The sequence below is a fragment of the Cavenderia fasciculata genome (genome assembly GCF_000203815.1).
Source record: "Cavenderia fasciculata unplaced genomic scaffold Scf_EU5ZYIE02H8LDV-5, whole genome shotgun sequence".
Lineage (NCBI taxonomy): Eukaryota > Evosea > Eumycetozoa > Acytosteliales > Cavenderiaceae > Cavenderia > Cavenderia fasciculata.
The window spans coordinates 802,071-823,411 of record NW_004457639.1 but is presented as its reverse complement, the minus strand read 5'-3'; the positions used below and the strand labels follow the sequence as shown (position 1 = coordinate 823,411).

General features: G+C 33.6%; 11 protein-coding genes across 11 annotated transcripts; 7 read left to right on the top strand and 4 right to left on the bottom strand.

The window, feature by feature from the left end:
• Positions 1-191: 191 nt before the first annotated feature.
• On the bottom strand, positions 192-2,635 carry mybK (myb domain-containing protein; the record flags this gene model as incomplete). The annotated part of the gene is made up of 3 exons (XM_004351976.1): positions 192-2,207; positions 2,293-2,439; positions 2,549-2,635. 3 exons carry the CDS (start codon positions 2,633-2,635, stop codon positions 192-194), a joined length of 2,250 nt encoding a protein of 749 aa, XP_004352028.1.
• A 385-nt stretch (positions 2,636-3,020) lies between these two features.
• DFA_10141 (uncharacterized protein) lies at positions 3,021-3,852 on the top strand (the record flags this gene model as incomplete). The annotated part of the gene is made up of 3 exons (XM_004351975.1): positions 3,021-3,025; positions 3,122-3,311; positions 3,433-3,852. 3 exons carry the CDS (start codon positions 3,021-3,023, stop codon positions 3,850-3,852), a joined length of 615 nt encoding a protein of 204 aa, XP_004352027.1.
• Positions 3,853-4,099: 247 nt separating this feature from the next.
• Positions 4,100-5,247, bottom strand: DFA_10140 (uncharacterized protein; the record flags this gene model as incomplete). Its single annotated transcript, XM_004351974.1, has 3 exons — positions 4,100-4,828; positions 4,908-5,095; positions 5,145-5,247. The coding sequence occupies 3 exons, from the start codon at positions 5,245-5,247 to the stop codon at positions 4,100-4,102; spliced, it is 1,020 nt and encodes a 339-aa protein (XP_004352026.1).
• Positions 5,248-5,762: 515 nt separating this feature from the next.
• DFA_10139 (putative transmembrane protein) lies at positions 5,763-6,232 on the top strand (the record flags this gene model as incomplete). Its single annotated transcript, XM_004351973.1, has 2 exons — positions 5,763-5,964; positions 6,075-6,232. 2 exons carry the CDS (start codon positions 5,763-5,765, stop codon positions 6,230-6,232), a joined length of 360 nt encoding a protein of 119 aa, XP_004352025.1.
• Positions 6,233-6,696: 464 nt separating this feature from the next.
• Positions 6,697-8,527, top strand: DFA_10138 (uncharacterized protein; the record flags this gene model as incomplete). The annotated part of the gene is made up of 4 exons (XM_004351972.1): positions 6,697-6,795; positions 7,006-7,799; positions 7,889-8,258; positions 8,330-8,527. The coding sequence occupies 4 exons, from the start codon at positions 6,697-6,699 to the stop codon at positions 8,525-8,527; spliced, it is 1,461 nt and encodes a 486-aa protein (XP_004352024.1).
• Positions 8,528-8,662: 135 nt separating this feature from the next.
• mekA (MAP kinase kinase) lies at positions 8,663-10,236 on the bottom strand (the record flags this gene model as incomplete). The annotated part of the gene is made up of 4 exons (XM_004351971.1): positions 8,663-8,792; positions 8,886-9,652; positions 9,735-9,978; positions 10,031-10,236. The coding sequence occupies 4 exons, from the start codon at positions 10,234-10,236 to the stop codon at positions 8,663-8,665; spliced, it is 1,347 nt and encodes a 448-aa protein (XP_004352023.1).
• A 177-nt stretch (positions 10,237-10,413) lies between these two features.
• Positions 10,414-13,123, bottom strand: jcdI (transcription factor jumonji; the record flags this gene model as incomplete). The annotated part of the gene is made up of 2 exons (XM_004351970.1): positions 10,414-11,827; positions 11,907-13,123. 2 exons carry the CDS (start codon positions 13,121-13,123, stop codon positions 10,414-10,416), a joined length of 2,631 nt encoding a protein of 876 aa, XP_004352022.1.
• Positions 13,124-14,088: 965 nt separating this feature from the next.
• Positions 14,089-14,512, top strand: DFA_10135 (uncharacterized protein; the record flags this gene model as incomplete). Its single annotated transcript, XM_004351969.1, has 2 exons — positions 14,089-14,366; positions 14,389-14,512. The coding sequence occupies 2 exons, from the start codon at positions 14,089-14,091 to the stop codon at positions 14,510-14,512; spliced, it is 402 nt and encodes a 133-aa protein (XP_004352021.1).
• Positions 14,513-14,659: 147 nt separating this feature from the next.
• Positions 14,660-15,287, top strand: DFA_10134 (uncharacterized protein; the record flags this gene model as incomplete). Its single annotated transcript, XM_004351968.1, has 2 exons — positions 14,660-14,974; positions 15,075-15,287. 2 exons carry the CDS (start codon positions 14,660-14,662, stop codon positions 15,285-15,287), a joined length of 528 nt encoding a protein of 175 aa, XP_004352020.1.
• A 398-nt stretch (positions 15,288-15,685) lies between these two features.
• Positions 15,686-18,171, top strand: DFA_10133 (uncharacterized protein; the record flags this gene model as incomplete). Its single annotated transcript, XM_004351967.1, has 2 exons — positions 15,686-16,033; positions 16,090-18,171. 2 exons carry the CDS (start codon positions 15,686-15,688, stop codon positions 18,169-18,171), a joined length of 2,430 nt encoding a protein of 809 aa, XP_004352019.1.
• Positions 18,172-18,756: 585 nt separating this feature from the next.
• On the top strand, positions 18,757-21,178 carry DFA_10132 (uncharacterized protein; the record flags this gene model as incomplete). Its single annotated transcript, XM_004351966.1, has 2 exons — positions 18,757-19,086; positions 19,154-21,178. 2 exons carry the CDS (start codon positions 18,757-18,759, stop codon positions 21,176-21,178), a joined length of 2,355 nt encoding a protein of 784 aa, XP_004352018.1.
• Positions 21,179-21,341: the final 163 nt, after the last annotated feature.

Below are 21,341 nucleotides of genomic sequence, written 5' to 3'. Positions count from 1 at the left end.
CAACACAACCATGTAGTAATAATAAACTATCATTCCCCAACTAAAATGTCATCATACACCAATTAAACAAACATATATGTTTAATGTGATGATATACATACCAATTGGCCAAATTTGGTAAACAAATCCAATAACATTTTAAAAACCCCCAAACCTATACTTTTTCTTTTTACAATTTATTTGTTTATTTTTCATTTTCTTTTAAAAGGAGGAACACCCATTGAAGTTGTTGAAGAAGCCAATTCACTTGGAATAGGAGGAGATGATTGTGGAGGTGAACTTGGCGTTTGAACTGAAAGTGGCGATGAGAATGACTCGACACCGCCCGATGCAGCCAATACTTGGGTTTGTTCCTTTTTCTTTTGATTTCGCATATGAGTGTTGAGATGAGTTCTCACCTGATTGGGTGTTCTCGTTTTAACATGAGAGGAGATACCTTGGTAATCTTTAACTGCATATTTTGATAATGCCTCTAAAAAGAGTGTATGTTCATCTGGTGTCCAATGTGATGACGCTTGTTTGGTGTGAGATGATTCCGATGAGGTTGAAGATGATGATTTTGATTTTTTCCTGCTGGGTTCTTTTGAGGGCGAAGCTGCTACACTTGAAGTGGAGTTTGACAATGGAGGTGATGATGGATTTTGAAATTGTTGTTGTGGTGTTATTGGTGGTGCCAATGGTTGTTGTACTGCGACTGGTTGTTGTTGTTGCATTGCAACAGGTGGTTGTAATTGTTGATTTTGTTGTAATTGTTGCTGTTGTTGTTGTTGTTGTTGCAGAGCTTGTTGTAATGCCAATTGTTGAGCTTGTTGTTGGGCCAAAAACTGAGGTTGTTGTTGAAGTAGGAGTTGTAAATAGGAGGATGGGTTGGTTGTTATTTGGTGTAAATAGTGGGCATTGTTCTCCAATGTTTGGACGGTGGAAATACAGTATTGTTGTTGCTGCTGCTGTTGTGGTGTCAGTGTGTTGGTAGGGAGTGCCTGCAACTGCGCCAACAATGCCCGATGCTGTTGAATCTGGACCGTCAATGCAGTGTGCTGCTCTCTATAGGCCTTGATTTGTAACTGCAATGCTGCTACTTGTTGTTGAGTTAGTGATGGTTGTTGTTGTGGTTGTTGTGGAGTAGCAAATGTATTTTGTTGTTGTTGTATTGGTTGTTGAACCTGTTGTATTGGTTGTTGTACTTGTTGTTGTGTTGGTTGTTGTTGTTGTACCTGTGGTTGTTGTTGTTGGACAGGTTGCTGTTGTATTTGAGTTTGTTGTTGTTGTTGTATCTGTGGTTGTTGTTGTTGTTGGACAGGCTGTTGTTGAGTTTGTTGTAATTGTTGCTGTTGCTGTTGTTGTTGTTGTTGTTGTTGTTGCTGTTGCTGTTGTTGTTGGATTGCCTGTTGTTGTCTTTGCAAGTACGCTTTCAACTGATTGAATTGTTGTTGAAGTGCTGCGAGTGTGTTTGAAAGTTGAGTGTATTGTTGTTGTAGCTGTGCTTGTGCGACGGGATTGCCAGATTGCATCTGCATCTGCTGCGTAGTCTGGGTCATCTGTGCCTGGTATTGCTGAATGTAGATGTTTAGTTGCTGACCCGTGTGCAACAGTTGTTGGGTGTTCATCGCTGCAAAATTGGTTGGGGCAGCCCCAGTAGAGCCTGTCGCCGGTTGTGTCTGTGCAGGTGGCTTGATTTGTGGTTGTGATGGTTGTCGTGTTGGTTGTCCTACCGCGGTAGCAGCAGCTACATTGGTAGCAGCTGCCAAGTTGGAGGAAGTTTGTTGTTGAGGTGTAATAGGTTGTTGTTGTTGTGGAGTATTAACATTATTGGTCTGTTGGTTTGGTAGTTGTTGATTTTGTACAGGTGATGAATAAACAGGTGGTGAAACAATGGTGGTCGGTTGTTGTTGTTGTTGTTGTGGTTGAGGTTGTTGAGGAGGATGTACGATCGTTCCCATTGGTCTTTGTGTAGCTTGTGATATCGGTTGTGTTTGAGTTTCGGGAATAGCCATGTTTGGTGTTGTTATCGTCGTAGTAGTCGTCGTTGCAGCTGTAGTATTATTATTATTATTATTATTAGCAGCACCAACAATAGTAGTAGATCCCAAAGGAGAATTAGCATTTGTAGTTGTAGAATCTGTAGTTATCGGCATACCAACTGGTGGTTGTTGTTGTTGTTGTTGCTGTTGTTGCTGTGGTGTTTTAAGCATTGCATGTTGTCGGTTCTATAATTATCAAAATAACAAAGTTAATCATTCAATCTATCATCATCTATTTACAATATATATATATATATATTGTTTAACATACAAGTTGAGAGGTTTGAATATCAATAATACCAATAAGTGCTAACAAATTACCATGTAGCTGTGACTGATATTGTAAACAATCTTGTAATCTAGATGCATTTTGATTCTCAAAGATTGATTGTATTAATATTTGATTCTCTTCTAATTTCTATTATATCATATAGACATTGACATTGAATAAGAGGTTAGGATTAGGGTTAGTTCTAGTGTATATTATGATGATGATGATGATGACTATAACGATTACTCAAACGTACACTTTTAATTTGATCTTGACTCGTAATGACTACAGATTGTGGTTGTAGTAGAGTAATGTTTGGTTTCACTGCTGTTGATGTAGACATTTCATCTTACACTCTATTCAATATCTCTATCGTCTCAATTATCTGTTTATCTGTAATTTTCTTGAATCAAAAATATAAACAAAAAGTAAAAAACAAACCAAGTACTCTCTCTCCCAAAAAAGTATACTTTTTTGATTTAAAGTTAAAAGATCTTAATATAAATAAAAAAGCTTTTATTAAAAATGATTGATGATGATTTAATTTTTGTGGATTCCCTATAAAATATGTATACAGACAATTAATACATTATTTATTATTATTATTTATATTATTATTTTAGATTTCTTTGTTTCCTTTTTGAAAAAAATTGAATTTTATCAAGGATGTTGTCAAGTTCATCGCACCCCTTTGAACATTCATTGTTTAATAATATAGTTTTTTTAAAATGAGGTAATTATATCTCTGTACAGATATGTGTATATCGATTACTTATTAACTTGTTTTCTATCTATCTATCTCTCTATCTAATCTATCTCTACTTTAAAGTGAAAAAGCTACAGCTACTCTTTTATGGGCCGAAAGACAAGATCACATCTACTTGACCGTAGATGTTGTCGTATCAAACGTCAAGGACGTCAAGTTTGATCTCCAAGAAAAGTCATTCTCTTTCTCTTGCGTTGCTGAAAACAAGACCTACTCTGCAAGCATTGAATTCTTTGGTGAAATCATCCCATCTGTATGTTCTGATACATATAGTCATATAGATAATTTGAAATATCATATCTTATTTACTTTTTTTTTTTTTTTCTTTCTTATCAATCCCCCTCTATCTATCTTATCTTATCTTCTAATATTAGGAATCATCACACGATTTCACATCAAGAAATCCAAAGTTCCTTATCAAGAAGAAGGAAAGCGGATATTGGAACTATTTGTTAAATAATAAGGCCAAGAGCTCATTTGTCAAGGCCGATTGGAATACCTGGAAGGATGAAGATGACAGTGAAGGAGAGGGAGAAGACGAAAACCACTCTAATTTCGGTAACTTTGATGCTTCCAAGCTCGGTGCCATGGGCGGCATGGGTGGCTTTGGCGGTATGGGCGGCTTTGGCGGCATGGGCGGCATGGGCGGCGAAGAAGACCAATGGGATGAAGATGATCTCGATGACCTCGAAAAGGATACCAAGATTCAAGAAGAAGGTGATTCCAAGATGGACGATGATGAAGAAGAAGAACCAAAGGGAAAAAAGGGAACCAACATCAACTCTGTAGATTAGATACACACATACATTTAAACCTTTTTTGGATATAAATCAAAATAAATTAAAAGAAAAAAAAAAAAGAGGTATTTTAAAATAGATGACCAAAAAGCATACAAGTTACAAAGATTTTGGAAAAAAAAGGATTGGTCGATTTATTATTATTATTATTGTGGTTGTTTAGAAAAATACTTTACTTTATATATCTTGTCTTTTTTACTTTTAATATTGTTGTATATATATGTTGTTTATGTTTATGTTTTTTTTACAAATCATCATCATCATCATTACCACCATCAAGTTTGGAAGCAAACATGAGAGCAATTTTAGCCGCCATATCACGTCTATCTTGATCATTCATTGTTTGCATTTGTTGTCTAATGTCTTGGAGTTGGCTAAATGTCTTTTCAAATAATGCCACTTGGTCAAATTCCTCTGCCACTTCTTCATCCTCTGTTGATTCGACACCTCCACTACCTGTAGTAGTCTTTTTGGTTGGTGGCTTGTTTCCTTCATCAAAATAGATTTCCACTCTTTTTAATGATTCAGTTATTAAATCCATTTGTTGTTTGTTACTTCCATCTCCATTTGATAAAGAAGAAGATGATTTTTGTTGTTGTTGATTATCTTCATCATCGTCTGATAAATCATTTGATGCAGCAGCGGTTGGACGATTTGAAGTTTTATAATCCATGTTTGACCACATGGTAGTTTCTAACAATTCTTTGATTCTTTCAACACCATATTTGATTCTTTGGTCATCGTCTGTATCACCCTTTTGTTGATCATATTTCTTGTGTTTCTCTTCTTCGAGTATGATCAATTCGATTGCATTCTCTATACACCATTCCTCTATTACAGTGATATCTACCGATGATCCACCGGTCGATATCTCTTTACCATTATTTACATCTACCAATACAATCGATTCATTTCCATCAGATTCTCCAACCAATTTACTATGATATGATTTAATTGAATTGAATGATTTTTCCTACGATGATGAAATAACCAATTAGAGATCAATCTCTTCTTCTCATTCCTTTTCATTCTATTTTTCTATTATTCCTTACATTTGATTGATCAAATACTAATACAACCAATTCACCAGCAAAGTATGAAGTTGCATCAGCAGCAATACCACTCTTTTCCTTGGCATTCTTGTCTACATTGGTTGCCAAATGTACTGGTTTGAATTGTATTTTACAATTATAGTATTTGTTATCAATTTCATAAAGATTATCTTCTTTACATTTTAAACCTAAACGAGATGTGATGTTGTATAGATTATAACAATATGATCAGTATACATTGTTTATAGATCATATTGATTTTAGATAATTGTATACCATTTAAAAATGTATTTATATGATTATCACTTGATACAATTGAAACATCATTGACTTGACTCATATTATTTTTATTTATTTATTATTATTATTATTAGTAAGTATAAATATATATGTATGTTAAAAGAGATAAATAGGATTATTAATATTAATACAAAATGTGTTTGAGTGGAGGAGAAGAAAACAAAACAAAATGAATCAAATAATTTGAAAAGGGTGAAATGACTTTATTAAATTTTATTTTATTTATCATGTCATAAAGGTTTCTTTGAAGAGTCTTTCATCATAAAAATAAAAAAAAGTAAAGTAGTAAATTCTATTCCTTTGAAAACCATTTTACAAGTAATAAATATTATTCATCATAATAAAATATCTTGGTGACTGTCACCTTACCTTGACCTTCCTTCCTTTTGTATAAATTTATTGTTAAGATGTATAATATTATAAAAAGTAAAAAAAAATTGAAAAAAATCATCATTCGTCTCTGAGTGCGATCATTGACTGTGAGTGAGGTCGATGATTAATCAAACTGCTCAATCTAAAGAGCCCCTTTACAAGAAGAATATATAGAGAGAAGAAATGGAACCAAGACAAAAAGATACACTTACAGTAGGACAACTTGCAGGTCAATCATCGATTGATCGTGTAGTCTTACCAGAGTACCCAGTCATTAGCAAAGAACCAACATTCTCTCAAGTCAACAAGAACTTTAGAGCTTCAGATTACTTGTATATGTTGGCTGTACCATCAGTTCTCGTATCTTTTTACTATTACAAGACTTGTAAGAATCTACATAGACAGACACACATGTGATAGCTACTAGATAAAGCACTATCATTCAATAGACTTGTCACACACACAGTAGACTAATCAATTTCTATTGCTCTATAGATCGTCATGCATCATCAACCGTTGTTGCTGCAGGTTTAGCCTTCCCAGCAATGTATGGTGTTTCATTCCAAAAGGTTAATCTTAGATTAAGAGGTTTCTTGGAGAATCAACCAGAATGCGAGAAATATCAAATGAACTTTAATAAGGTTGCCTTGTAAACATAAAACAATATAATATAATAATAATATAACTTATACTTTAAACGATAATTAGTCATTTTGTTGTGGATATGGATAATTGATACGGTCCGATTGATCGATCGATATAGTCAACTTTTCATTACATAGATTTCAATCTTGGTTTGGTCAGTCGGTTGAATTTAGTTTGTGGAGGAAACACAACACAACTCAAATTATCATTTTCATTGATTACTTTACAACAATAATAATAATGATAATCATAATATTAATAAGCAAAGGATTATTATCTATTATTATTATTTATTATATTATTATCCAGAGTAATCTGGATGGGGTGACTTTTTTTTTTTATTATTTTTCTTTAATTTTTTTTCATGAACAAGTTTCAAAAGTTCGAATTTTTGATCTTCATTTTTCATTATTTGTTGTACAATATTTATTTATATATATATATACATTACACAGATAGATAGATATAAAACATGTTGGAGACACTAGGTAGTTTCGAATATACACCAGAGGCTGTAGCATTTATACAAAGTGAAATTAAAAATCATTTAGATTGTGATGATATATTGGCAGTATGTTTGTAGAAAGTTTTAACAATGAATTTAGAATGAAGATGAATGACTGAATGAATGATCATTGGTCATAATCATCATTATAATGAATCAAATCAAATCAAATCAACAAGGTTTTAATCAAAGAATATATTATCTTTCATCCCCCCTTTTCATCAATCAAATCAACCAACCTCCATTCTTCATCCTCTTCCTTTTCCTTTTTTTCAGGAATATATTGTTGTTATGGTTAGAAATAACAAAACAAAAGGAGATGTTATGCATGATTTAAGTGAGTTTATACCAATCGATCCACAACGTTTTGTAGATTGGTTGTGGACATTTGTTGTATCATATATGGAGATCAAGAGGGAACCATCATCGTCGGCCATGTCACTGTCGTCATCGACATCATCGTCGGCTGCCATGGTGGACAGTCCCTCTGCAGGCACCGTCGGACGTGGTGATGTGCCAAAGCGAGGCCCACCATCTAGCAAGCTCGTGTTGAACGCTGCAAGAGCTGCAGCCGAAGATGTAAAGGCTCATCCCTCCTTGTCAATGTCTCTTGACGATAGATTGGCTCAAGACAGCAAATACAACAACAAAAAGAAATTTAATACAAGAGATAACAACAATAACAACAATAACAACAATAACAAGAGAGTTGGTAATCATAACAATAATAACAACAATAACAATAGAGGAGGTCACACCAATTCACACGGAAACAACAACAATAGACAAAACACACCAAACTTTAAGGTTACTTTTACTACTTTGGATAGTTCTTCTAGAAAGAGAAAAATTAACAATGGTATGAACGATGACGAAGATGAAGATTCGATTGACCAATCAAACGAAGGAACTGAAGACCAACACATTATCGACGAAGAGGAAGATGATGACGAACAACAAGAAAGTATGAGATCAACCAAGAAATCAGACAAGAAAGAAAGATGTCAATTTTGGCCAATGTGTAAAAATCAAGATACTTGTTCTTATTTCCATCCAACTACTCAATGCAAGTATGTAAATCAAAATAGAAAATAATAGACAATATTAGAAAAGAAATAGAAAAAAACACAGTATTGATATAAAATTATTTAATATTTAGTTTATTCCCAAAATGTCCATATGGAGAGAAATGTTTATATATTCACCCATCGATACCATGCAAATATGGTGTAGGATGTACTAATCCAAACTGTGCCTTTAATCACCCACAAAGACCAGCTGCCTATGATATCCCATCCGTTCCACCCTGTCGTAACGGTTTTGCTTGTGCCAACAAAAAGTTTTGTTCATTTGGACATCCACCCATTGCTTGCAAGTATGGAGAAGCTTGTACAAAGGCTCCAAGATGTGCTTTTGGTCATGGTAAAGCTTGTATGTATGGTGCCTCATGTAAAACTCCAAGTTGTACCTTTGCTCATCATGTTGATGGTTCAACTACTCCACCAAATAGTATTCCAGTTGATTGTAGAGTAAGTAAAAAAAAACAAAATAGATTCAATAGGCAATTTATTAATTTCCTTTTTTCTTTTATTTTTTCTAGTATGGAAAGGATTGCACCAATGCATCATGTATATTTCAACATCCAGAAAGACAACAACAACAACAAGGAGATGGAATGGATGAATCAACTGACACGTTATCCAATACTCTTCCACAAACTCCTCCAGGTGAACAATCCGACAATAGTATCTCAACTGATCCACAAGTCACTTCAGATGCTACTGCCACCACTGTTTAAAATATTTATAACCCAATAAATAAATAATAATAATAATAATGAACATTCTATAATTATTCTCCTCTCCAAACCAATCAAATATTATTATTTTAGAATTGTAGTATTACATTTGATCATTTATTTGAATTGTTGTACTTAGCTACTTTGATGTTGTTTTAATTGACTGGCAATCCATTCATCAGCCTTTTCATCTTTATATTTTTTAATAAATGGATGATTTAATATTTTTGATGATGATGGTCTTTCTTCTGGTTCTTTTTGTAAACTATATAAATAAAAAAAAGATAAAAGATATTAGAGATATTGATCAAATAATAATTGTTATTATTATTTGTTCTTTTTCTGTTTTGTTTCTTACCAATCACTAATAAATGAACAAAATTCTTTTGAATATTTATCAATTGGTAAAGTTGGAACTGGAGTTTTAACAATAGTATCCATTAGTGTCCAGAATCCAATACCAGAATCATCGGTATTGGCCGATTTTGGTGGAGAGTATGGGAAATAGCCAAGAGCACATTCTAAAAGAGTTAGACCAAGTGACCAGATATCAGAGTCGTAGGAATAAGACATTCCAGATATTCTTTCTGGTGACATGTAGACAACTGTTCCAACCCATGTAACAGCCTTGGAAAGAGTGTCTTGACGTTGACTACTTACACCAAAGTCTGATATCTTTGCCTGTCCAAGTTTGTTGATTAGAATGTTTGATGGTTTGATGTCACGATGGATAAGATGTAGTTGACGATGGAGATAGTGCAGTCCCTCCAACACTTGGAATGTGATACGACCCAATATGTTTTCGGGGATTGGTCCACGAATCAATTTCATCAAATCTGATAATGACCCACCCTCCATATACTCTAATGCAATATGAATCGACCCTTCGGTATAAAAGGCATCGTAAAATGATACAATGTAGGGACAATGTGTTCGATGTAGTGTTTTCAACTCTAAAATGATTTGTTTACGAATATTCTCTTGTACATCCAATGGAATCACCTTTAATGCAATAGATGTCTTGCTAGATTCATGATATGCCAATTTCACTACTCCTCCTTCTCCTCTACCCAATATCTTTATAATCTTTAAATCTTTTAATTCTAATGATAATATATTTTCATACTATAGTAAAATAAATTAAAAAAGAGGAGATATTAATATCTACTAGTAGGTAGGCAATCCAAGAAAGATATAAAAAACATACTTGTGGTTGATTACTCATTATATTATTAGTAGTTGTTGTTGTATAGTTATTATTATTATTATTTTGTTGTTGTTCATTTGTTTGTTGTTGTTGTTGTTGTTGATAATTATTATAACTTCTTTGAATGATTGGTCTTTTTCTATCTACAAAATTCAAAGGACTATTCTTTGGTGATTCTCCACATATTAATAATCCTTTCTTGTTGATTGCCAAATCACCTTCTCTAAATGTACCACTATTTGTTCTGTAAAGAGAGAGAAGAGTGAGAGATAAGAGACAAAAGATATTAATCTTACTGATCTAATGAGATTGATTGATATGTTATAACATACAAAGAAAAGGTAGACTTTTCATCTACAATATTATTGTTACCAGTTGGAGCTATAGAGTTTATATTTTGTTGTGGATTACCATTATTATTGTTATTGTTATTGTTATTTGCAGAAGTATCAGCTCTATTATCTACTTTGATTTGTAACCCTCCTCTTTTTGATTGAAACATTCTAGATAGATTCTATCCCCCTATATAGTATATAGTATGTCTCTATTTATATATAATAAATACCTCCTGCTACTGTACAAATAAAACAAATGCAATGATTTTTTACAAAAACAGTTAATTTGATGTTTTTTTTTTTTTTTTTTGGATGAATTAAATTCTTTGATTTATTTATTTATTTTAGATAATAGTTGATGGATCAGGATTATAATCAAGGTCATACATTAATTTAGCAATTTCTTGGATTGTTTTTGCATTTCTATAGGTTGGGAAATGTCTAGTGATGGTGGTCATGGCATCGCAATGGTGAATAATAGTATAACACATACAACGGTAAATAAAGGCTTGTGGGTCTTGTTGGTAGAGCCATAGCCATGTCTTGCCAGCCAATGAATCACCATCACGTTTGGAAAAGGTGTAAGAGGAGAGGAATTGCTTGAAACGTTGTTTGTCACCTGCAAACACTGACAAGTGCAAAGAGATGAGTTCGTACCAACGATCACCAAATTTGCTGTCTCCAAAGTCAATCATGTATTTTGGTACCCAAAGACCTGATGGATGTGGTGACGAACGTTTCTCTTCCATGTGTAATCCCTTTTTGAGGAATCTAATCAATGACAATTGTTTCTTTTTCTTTTTATCGTCGGCATTGGTTGGTTGGTCGTGGATAACCTCACCCAACACATTTTCATCGGTCAAATCAGTGTGTAGGTAGCATGGTGGAAGACGAGTATCGATGATGGTGTTTAGATCTTTGGGAAGATATGGAGCCATTGATGAACGAAGGTGTTGTGGCATACCTCCCCAATTCCAATGGTTACCAATATGCTTGTCGTAAAGATTCTTTAATTCCTCTTTCCATGATACCCATAAATCTGACTTGTCAGTTATGAATGGATTGGTAACCAAGTTGTTGTCATCGGTGGTTGGAATAACAGGTTCAATTGAATGTAAACGAACCAATGTATCGGCTGTAAGATTAATTAAATTCTTTTCATCGACAACTGGTGGAATATCTTCTTCTTCATCCTCTTCATCTTCATCGTCATCATCTTCTTCGACTACTGCTGGAGGAGGATATGGATATTCCAATTGTTCGGGGACAATTTGAACTTCTTGTAAATTTACACCTTTAATAAATGAAGTAACAATGTATGGCCATTTCCATTTCAAATTGTCACAATAGTTGATATTGACACCATCGACATAATAACCATTACCAAGGAGTCTTGGAAAGACTGATTGAAGTACATCATCTTGACGAATGACAGTGTAGAGATGTGATTCGTGAAGATAGGATTTCTCACCTCCAAACTCGGTACAATAAAACTTTACAACATACTGACTATTTACAATAAACACTGGACTCTGTCCAGAAATTGGTGACTCTACCTTGAATGTATTGTCATCCAGTGGTTGATTGGGAAGATGACGACGGAACAATTCTTTAATCATCGGTGTCCAATACTCTAAATTATCAAAACCATGTCTAACTTGTGATTCCATCAATTCAAAATCATCAAATCTTTTTTGAAATTCTGGTTTCGATTCTAATAATGATTTCTTAAAATTACCATATTCTTTACCGTCAGAACTAAATAGAAAGTAATAGTTAATATATATATATTATATTATTCTTTTGTTATTTCTTTCTTTTTTTCTTTTCTCCTTACTGTAACTCTTGACAAACTTGTTCAAAATTTTGAGAATCACAAAAGTTTTGAGTGACGGCGATTGATTCTTCGAGGTTGAGGACCATATGCCACCAACCACCTGGAACAAATATAGTTTCACCTGGATTTTGAATACATTCAATTGGTTTTTGATCGGGTGGAAGGTATGGGTAGACTTCGAGCAACCAGAGGAGTGAGGGAGGAGACCCGTAAAACTTTTCGTCAATGTCTTCCATAGAGACACCGATGGGTGTGATTTGGGGTGGGTACATGAGCCAACGCTTGCGACCACTGATCAACGAGTTCCAAGCACTTGTACCGGCGGGGTCAATGTGCCATGGTGCACCACTTCTCGGGGGACCAATGACAATCCATCTGAAATGAGGACGCTCCTTTTCACCACTGCATGCAAACAGGTCTTCTGGAAAGTAAGGTGGTACAGAGTATTCGGACAACATGTCTGGTGCCTTTTCACCAAAGGCGTCGTCGAATACATAGAGTGGTTCTTCATCACATTGCTCAGACATGTAACGTGCATAGTCTCTGAATGTCATAGGTATACGTTTATGATCTTGATGTGTAATCTTGAATGTTATGTCTCCGAATCGTTCGACCAGACGTTCCTTGGTCCACTCTTTTTGTGCGGGCCATTCCTTTTGCACGCCTGTAAAGATGACTGGCACAACTGGACGTTCGTAGCGATCGATAAACTCTTGCAACGACAACTCTGACACGTCACGTCTATCCACCACCTTGCTCATCTCTTCGGTAAAGTAGTTGGAGACTGCTGTGTGACGTCTCAACCATCTAGTGTAAATCTCCATCGATTGGAATGTTGAAAAGTGTAATGGACGGTGTGGGAATGACTCGATAGTCTTGTTCTCTCCAAACAAGAACGACAATGCAGTCAACTTCCAACTCGACTTTACAAATTGTACTTGTTTCTTGGTTCCCTTGATCTGACGTAGAAATACATCCTTCCACAAACGATCGTCATTCAACATGACATAGAATGCACTACTAACACCTTGACACACCAATAAATCCTCTACAGTCAATTGGAAAAAGATATCCTCCATCACCATCTTGTCTGTCAATCTATCAAAGTCTCCAAGTGTCTCTCTTAACACTACAGCTGGAGTAGTAGCAGTTGTGGTAGGTGTAGTAGTCGGTGTTGTTGTTGTAGCAACATCAACTTTCTTTTGTTTTACTACCATATTATATTATTCTTATATTCTTATTCTATATCTATCTCTTTTGCTTAATAATGTACAAAACTAAAACTAGTGCAGAGACAGAGACAGAGAGTACTTCAATTTAATTTAAAATATTGAAGAGTGAAGAGGTCGAAAATTAAAATAAAAAGAAATCATTTTTTGAAGTTTGTTCAAGTTGAAGTAGATCTGCCGACTATCCAGCTTGTGGGTACATAACATTCATGTTTGTGTTTAGTTTGTTTTGGGTGGTTGTATTATAGATCCATGCCGCGTCGTTGTGTGGAGGAAAGATGGTGATATTTATTTAGGTCTCTCTGTTTGTTTGTTTGTTTGATTCTTGCGAATTGGTGTCACTAGTTCTTAGATCACCCGAATCATTGGGAGGACGAGGATTGATTCCTTCCTTTTTTATCCTAGGAGGTGCAAAATGGTGGGTGGATGTTTTTGTGTGACCTGCTGCCGCTCTCTCTCTGTCACCTGCGGATGGGTTTGACTCAAGATTTTTACTTGAAGTTTGAGGTTTGTTAAAAAAATAAAAATCAGACAAGGTCGGTTGATGACATCAAACATTTGGTGATATATAGAAGCTCCAAGAGATGATTTATTTTCATTATATTTTACCTTTCACATAATAATTGTAAGTATATTAATTAATTATATATATCTCTCTCTCTATTCTATCTCAAAACAAACAAAAAAGAGTAGGTGACATTGACAGCTCAATGAGAATATGTGTCACATGATGAAGATGACGTGGTGGTTCAATGGTTGGTGATGAGCTTTCAAATCGACAACTACGACTACTACTGTTTCTCACCTCTACCTCCCTCTGTTTATTTGAAAATAAGAAAAGTCTTAAAGTAGTATTATTACTACTATACTACTACTACTACTCCGACTCATACTCCTCTATATCATCACTAACACTACAATTTGAATTTTACCAATATTATTTAGATTAAAGAATGAGCCACTACCCACCACCAGGAGGTTACCCACCAGGAGCTTATCCACCAGGCGCTGCCTACCCACAACAAGGTTACCCACCAGGTGCCTACCCTCCAGGAGCTGTTCCAGGTGCTTACCCACCAGGTGCTTATCCACCAACTGGCTACCCTCCAGGTGCCTACCCACCAGGTGCCGTTCCAGGTGCCTACCCACCAGGTGCTTATCCACCAGGTGCCTACCCTCCAGGTGCCTACCCATCACACGGTGCTCACGTTGCCTATGGTCATCACGGCAAGCATAAAGGATACAAACACAAGGGTTACAAGCACAAGGGCTACAAGCACAAGGGCTTCAAGGGTTTCAAGAAAGGCTTCAAGGGTTTTAAGAAAGGTTTCAAGAAGGGCTTCAAGGGTTTCAAATAAGAGAGATCTTGCAGTCTAAGCATATACATTTAATAAATTTATATTGTACAACATTATATATATATCAACCGATTTTACTATTATTTTTTCATATTGAAATAGAGAGGTCAATTTATTTCCAAATGTATTAGTTCATTTGTCGCTCTCTCGCATGTACATATAAACGATGGTGGGTGGTGGCTATATAGATAACCAAAAGAAGAAGAACAGTGAATCATCACTACAGTTCAAGAGTATTATAAATAATCGGTATCTCCGAACAAAGATATTCAATCATGTCAACCATATTCATCAAGCAATAGTTGATAGATATTTCATTGGACGTAAACATCAAAAGGGATTAACATTGATAGTAAAGATATCTCAAGTGATATCATTACAAGAGTTTATTAGAATCAATAGATCTGACTTGTTTATTGATCATTTCGATAGAGTATATGATACAATCAAACTTGGTTGTAAAGATGATAATGTCATATTGGTATGTAATTAAAATGTAATAAAATATAAAGTTAACTCCTTTATTACCTTTTCGTTCTATAATCATTATACTTACTAAACTCTTCCATATACCATTGTAGGATCATGATATTGTATTTAGAGATTTATTGGGTGTGATTATTGATAATAATGATTCGATTTCATTGGAGTTTATGTTGAATAGATTCTCATTTACTCTTCAAACTATTATAATCTGGTTACCATTTTCCAACAATTTCCTCCCGACATTAACATCAACATCAACATCAACAACAACAACAACAATCACGATTGATCGAAAAGAATATTTATAAATATTATTATTCTTAAAATAATAATGATTTATGTTATCGGTTTTAAAAAGCATGTAGATATAGATAGATAGATAGATAGATAGATAGATAGATCGATAGATATGAACAGTCTATGATGAGGATGATGATGGATGAGACACTACAACTATTCGATCAAGGAGGCCTTTCACCTATCTTTTAACAATCCTCTTGGCTTTAGCAATATGTATTATTCCTGTTATTAAATCATTTGATTATTATGTATTTTATAAATATAAATATAATCATAATTATGCCCATTATAATAATTCCCCCTTCTTTCTATAAACGTTAACGTTTAAATAATAAATAACCTTTCAAAAAGAAAATAAAATAAAATTGGTGAAGACCTTCACTCACTCTTTTTGCCAACAAACACAATGATCAAAGATATAGATATAAATAATAATGGAGATGGTGATAACTATCTAGATACCAAGAAGAAGAGGGAATCATCACTACAGTTCAAGAGTATTATAAATAATCGGTATCTTAGAACAAAGATATTCAATCATGTCAACCATATTCACCAAGCAATAGTTGATCGCCATTTCATTGGACGTGAATATCAAAAAGAATGGACATTGATAGTAAAGATACCTCAAGTGATATCATTACAAGAGTTTATCAGAATCAATAGAACTGACTTGTTTATCGATCATTTCGATAGAGTATATGATACAATAAAGCATTGTTGTAAAGATGGTGGTGATGGTGTTGTCAAATTGGTATGTAATTAATAACGTTTGTTCATTCATACTCTTTTACTTACTCTCTATTAAAGGATCATGATGCTGTAATCAAAAATTTATTTGTTGTGATTATGGAGAATAATGATTCGATTGCATTAGAGTTTATGTTGAAGAGATTCAAATTTACTCTTCAAACCATTATACAATCTGCATCTCACCCCGATAAACCAATAGCGACAGAGGTGTATCAAGTATTGAAGCGATACAATTACCTCACCATCACTTTGACCAAAGATATCAACGTTGGGGTTTCAATAGGGTACGTCAACAATCTGGTGATTTGTGTCATCAACTCTGGTAACATTTCAATATTTGACCAGTTTTGTATAGATTGTCTCGAACCAATCAAATCACTATTTAATATCAATTATACACGTGCCTATAATGATATATTTATAAATATCATCAACAAACTAAATAATAATAACAATAATAATATAGATAATAATAATAATAATAATAATAATAATAATAATAATAATAATAATAATAATAATAATAATAATAATAGTAAGATTATTAACAACAACAATATGTCCGACAATAATAATAATAATAATAATAGTATTATATTTCATATGGTTAAAAGATTATTAAATCTTGGAATAGATTTAAGAGGACCATTATTTATCAATGCAATGAAATGTTCAAACAATCAAGAGATATTAAAATGGATAAAGAATAGTTTTGATAGTTTCGATATGTTTGTCGACTTTTACGATCAATCAAATCGATGGATAGAGAGATTTGCGTCGATGGATACTCTAAAGTTGATTGATTACCGAGAACCAAAAATACCAAGTCGCTCAAGTTGGTCATCATCATCTGTTGGTAATCTAGATTACCTCAGATATATGGTGAACCATAGTAACCTATATCTATTTCAAGAGTCACATCTCGATACGGCATTGGAAAAGGGACAGTTGGAATGCGCCAATTTTATAATTGATGCTATCTCTCAATATGCACAACCTGACCAAGTCGCTGAATGTGGTCTCATCAATTCGTCGATCGTGTCATTAGATCTCGTTCAAAGATTGGTCAATAACCCAAACATCCAATTCGATTCTTATTTGTTGATGCATTCATCAATCGATCATCCAGACATTCTAGAGTACATTCTTTCACTCGATTCCTTTGCTTTCATCGATATCGAACTCGCCATATTCCCTAAAGACCCAAAATCCATAGAATTGTTGTTCAATCGTCCACATCTCTCTCAGCCTACTCGATTTATGGTTCAAATGAAGGAAATATATTTGATTCCTGCACAAGCACTAGAATTGTTGTATATGCGAGGTCATTCACTTGAAATAATGAATGAAGACCGACCACCCAATTGGAATGGAACTCCAATCGAAAAAGAAGCTCTCCAATTGATTATCAACCACGAATCAATTCAAAGTCTCTCCCCGTGGGTTATCATGACAAGGTACAGTCAATACGACGACCATATCGAGTTGTTAAAGGATGCAATAGCTGAAGAGTTGGCAAAAAACGAACCAATTCGTCATGGCGGTGTCATTAATCGAGTATTCAATGTTGCATGTAAGAATGGATTGATCAAAGTTGTCGAATGTTTTGATGATTATATTGGTTCTTTTGCAATGGGTGGATTTGAAATAGCTCTTGCAAACAATCAAATTCAAGTTGCAAAGTATTTGGGTCAAGAACTAGTTAAAACAGATATCAAAGAATCAATATGTGAAGAATTACTTTCAGTATTAAACAGAGTAGAGGATGATGAAGTTTTCGAATATTTTTGGAGTCTTTTCAAACCGTTGACAACCAATTCTGTACTTGTCTCTCAGACTATTGGATCACCATCTCGTAATCTTACAACCAACCGACATTTAACAATTAATAGAGTGGATAGAATGATTAAACATTATGGTCAATATTATAATGGCTGTGAAAAAGATGAATACCAAATGAGACCATTGACACTATCAAATGAATATGAAGCAGTTGTAATCAATCACATCATCACAAAATATCAAAATGATACAACAGTCAACCAATTTATCGATATTAAATCATTTGATTATCATGAATATTATAAATATAATTTGAAATTATCTTTGATTCTTCCAATCCCTATAAACCTCATTTAAATTTATCATGTAATAAATAAAATATTTCTTGTACAATTGTGATGTATCTATCGAAATTAAATTACACATTTTTTATATATATACGAATTCCAACACGAGATTAATCTTTAAAAAATAATGGAATGTATTTAACTGGTTTATTATTAAATTTGGATAGAGTCATTAAAAGCTCGTGTTCACCTGAACCACCTCGAGATCTTGTAAAGTACGTTGGGTAAAGAATATTGTTCAACTTGATACCATGTTGTAGGTGGCAACTACCATCTGATTAAATTGGTTTGCTACTTGGCTTGCACTACCCAGATAACTCATATTGGTTGTCTCATTGTACGATGATTGTATATACCATCCTGTACCAATGGTAAACTTATTACTTCTCTATATATAAAAATAATCAATAATATTATTAAAAATAATTATAATTATAATCAATAATTAATCATTCATTAGATTTTATTAATATTTATACAGACAATAATTAATATAAAATATGGAATATTGATATAGGTACTCTTTTTGTGGTTATAAACACAGAGATTTCTTTCATAAAAAAAAGAATGAACAAAAATAATTTAGATAATATAAATGATTTACTCTAGTGATAACTATCTAGACACCAACAAAAAGAAGAAGAACAGTGAAACATCACTACAGTTCAAGAGTATTATAAATAATCGGTATCTTCGAACAAAGATATTCAATCATGTCAACCATATTCATCAAGCAATAGTTGATAGACATTTCATTGGACGTGAACATCAAAAGGGATGGACATTGATAGTAAAGATATCTCAAGTGGTATCATTACAAGAGTTTATTAGAATCAATAGAACTGACTGGTTTATCGATCATTTCGATAGAGTATATGATACAATCAAACTTGGTTGTAAAGATGATAATGGTGTTGTCAAATTGGTATGTAATTATAATTTAATACTTTATTCTATTCATTATACTAATTATCAATCATATACCACTGTAGGATCATGATATTGTATTCAAAGATTTATTGGACGTGATAGTAAAGAGAGATGATTCGATTGCATTGAAGTTTATGTTGAAGAGATTCAAATTTACTCTTCAAACTATTATGCAATCTGTTTACCATAATCGGGGTGAACAACCAATATCGATAGAGGTGTATCAAGTATTGAAGCGATACAATTACATCAATGCCACTGCCTATGATATCAACGTTGGGGATTCATTATGGTATATCAACAATCTGGTGATTTGTGTCATCAACTCTGGTGACATTGCAATATTTGACCAGTTTTGTATAGATTGCCTTGACCCAATCAAATCAATATTTAATATCAATTATGTACGTGCCTATGATGATGTATTTATAAATATCATCAACAAATTAAATAATAATAATGATAATAATAATAATAATAATAATAATAATAGTATTATATTTCATATGGTTGAAAGATTATTAAATCTTGGAATAGATTTAAGAGGACCATTATTTATCAATGCAATGAAATATTCAAACAATCAAGAGATATTAAATTGGATAAAGAATAGTTTTGATAGTTTCGATATGTTTGTCGACTTTTATCATCAATCAAATAGATGGATAGAGAGATTGGCATCAATGGATACTCTAAAGTTGATTGATTACCGAGAACCAAAATACAATTCCTTTAACATTTCATCTGCAAAGGCATCAGCGGATGGTAATTTAGATTACCTCAGATATATGGTGAACCAGAATGACCAATATCTATTTAAAATGTCACATCTCGAAAATGCATTGGTAAAGGGACAGTTGAAATGTGTCAATTTTATAATTGATGCTATCTCTCAATATGCACAACCTGGTGGACAAACCACTAAATGCAGTACTATCGATGCATCGATCATGTCATTGGATCTCGTCCAACGATTGGTCAATAACCCAAACATCGAGATTGACTATTATGAGCTGATCCGTTCATCAATCGACCGACCAGACATTCTAGAGTACCTTCTTTCACTCGGTTCATTCTCAGTTGATATTGAACCCTCCCTATTCCTCCAAGACCCAAAATCCATCCAACTGTTGCTCAATCAACCCCATCTCGACCAACCTACTCGGGTTCTGCTTTTTATGAAGAAAATACCCAACATCCAAACAAGACCACTAGAGTTGTTGTATTTCCGAGGTCATTCACTTGAAATATTGTGCCAAGAAAATATGATGCAACCGCCCAATTGGAGGGGAGCCCAAGTAGCTGACATCGAGGTTCTCCAATTGATTATCAAACACCAATCAATTCAAAGTCTTTCTCCATGGATTATCATGACAAGGTACAGTCAATACGACGACCATATCGAGTTGTTAAAGGATGCAATCGTTGCAGAGTTGGCCAAAAACGAGCCAATTCACATTGATGGTGCCGTTCATCAAGTATTCAATACTGCATGTAAAAATGGATTGATCAAAGTTGTCGAATGTTTTGATGATTATATTGGTTCTTTTGCAATGGGAGGATTTGAAATAGCTCTTGCAAACAATCAAATTCAAGTTGCAAAGTATTTGGGTCAAGAACTAGCTAAAATCTTTTCCAAAAAATTACAAACCAAGGAAACAACACAGAGAGTTATCCTTTCAATACTTTCAGTATTAAACCGAGTAGAGGATGATCAAGTTTTCGAATATTTTTGGAATCTTTTCAAAGCATTGACAACCAATTCTGTACTTGTCTCTCGTGCTATTGGATTTCCATCTCATAATCGTTCAAACAACCGACATTTAACAACTAATAGAGTGGATAGAATGATTAAACATTATGGTCAATATTATAATGGCTGTGAAAGAGATGAATATCAAATGAAACCATTGACACTATTATATGGATATCAAGCAGTAGTAATCAATCATATTATCACAAAATATCAAAATGATGTATTGGTCAACCAATTTATCGATATTAAATCATTTGATTATTTTGAATATTATAAATATGATTTGAAATTATGTTTGATTCCTCCAGTCCCTATAATAATAAATAAATAAATTAAATTACATTTATCTTGCTTATACGATCAATTGAATTATAGTTATGCATTGTGATGTTTCTATCGAAATTATATATATATAATTACTCATTTATATACATACCACTAGATTGTAGGAGTGCCAAGTCCTGTCAACGGTGCCGAGGCAACCAAGAATCTGA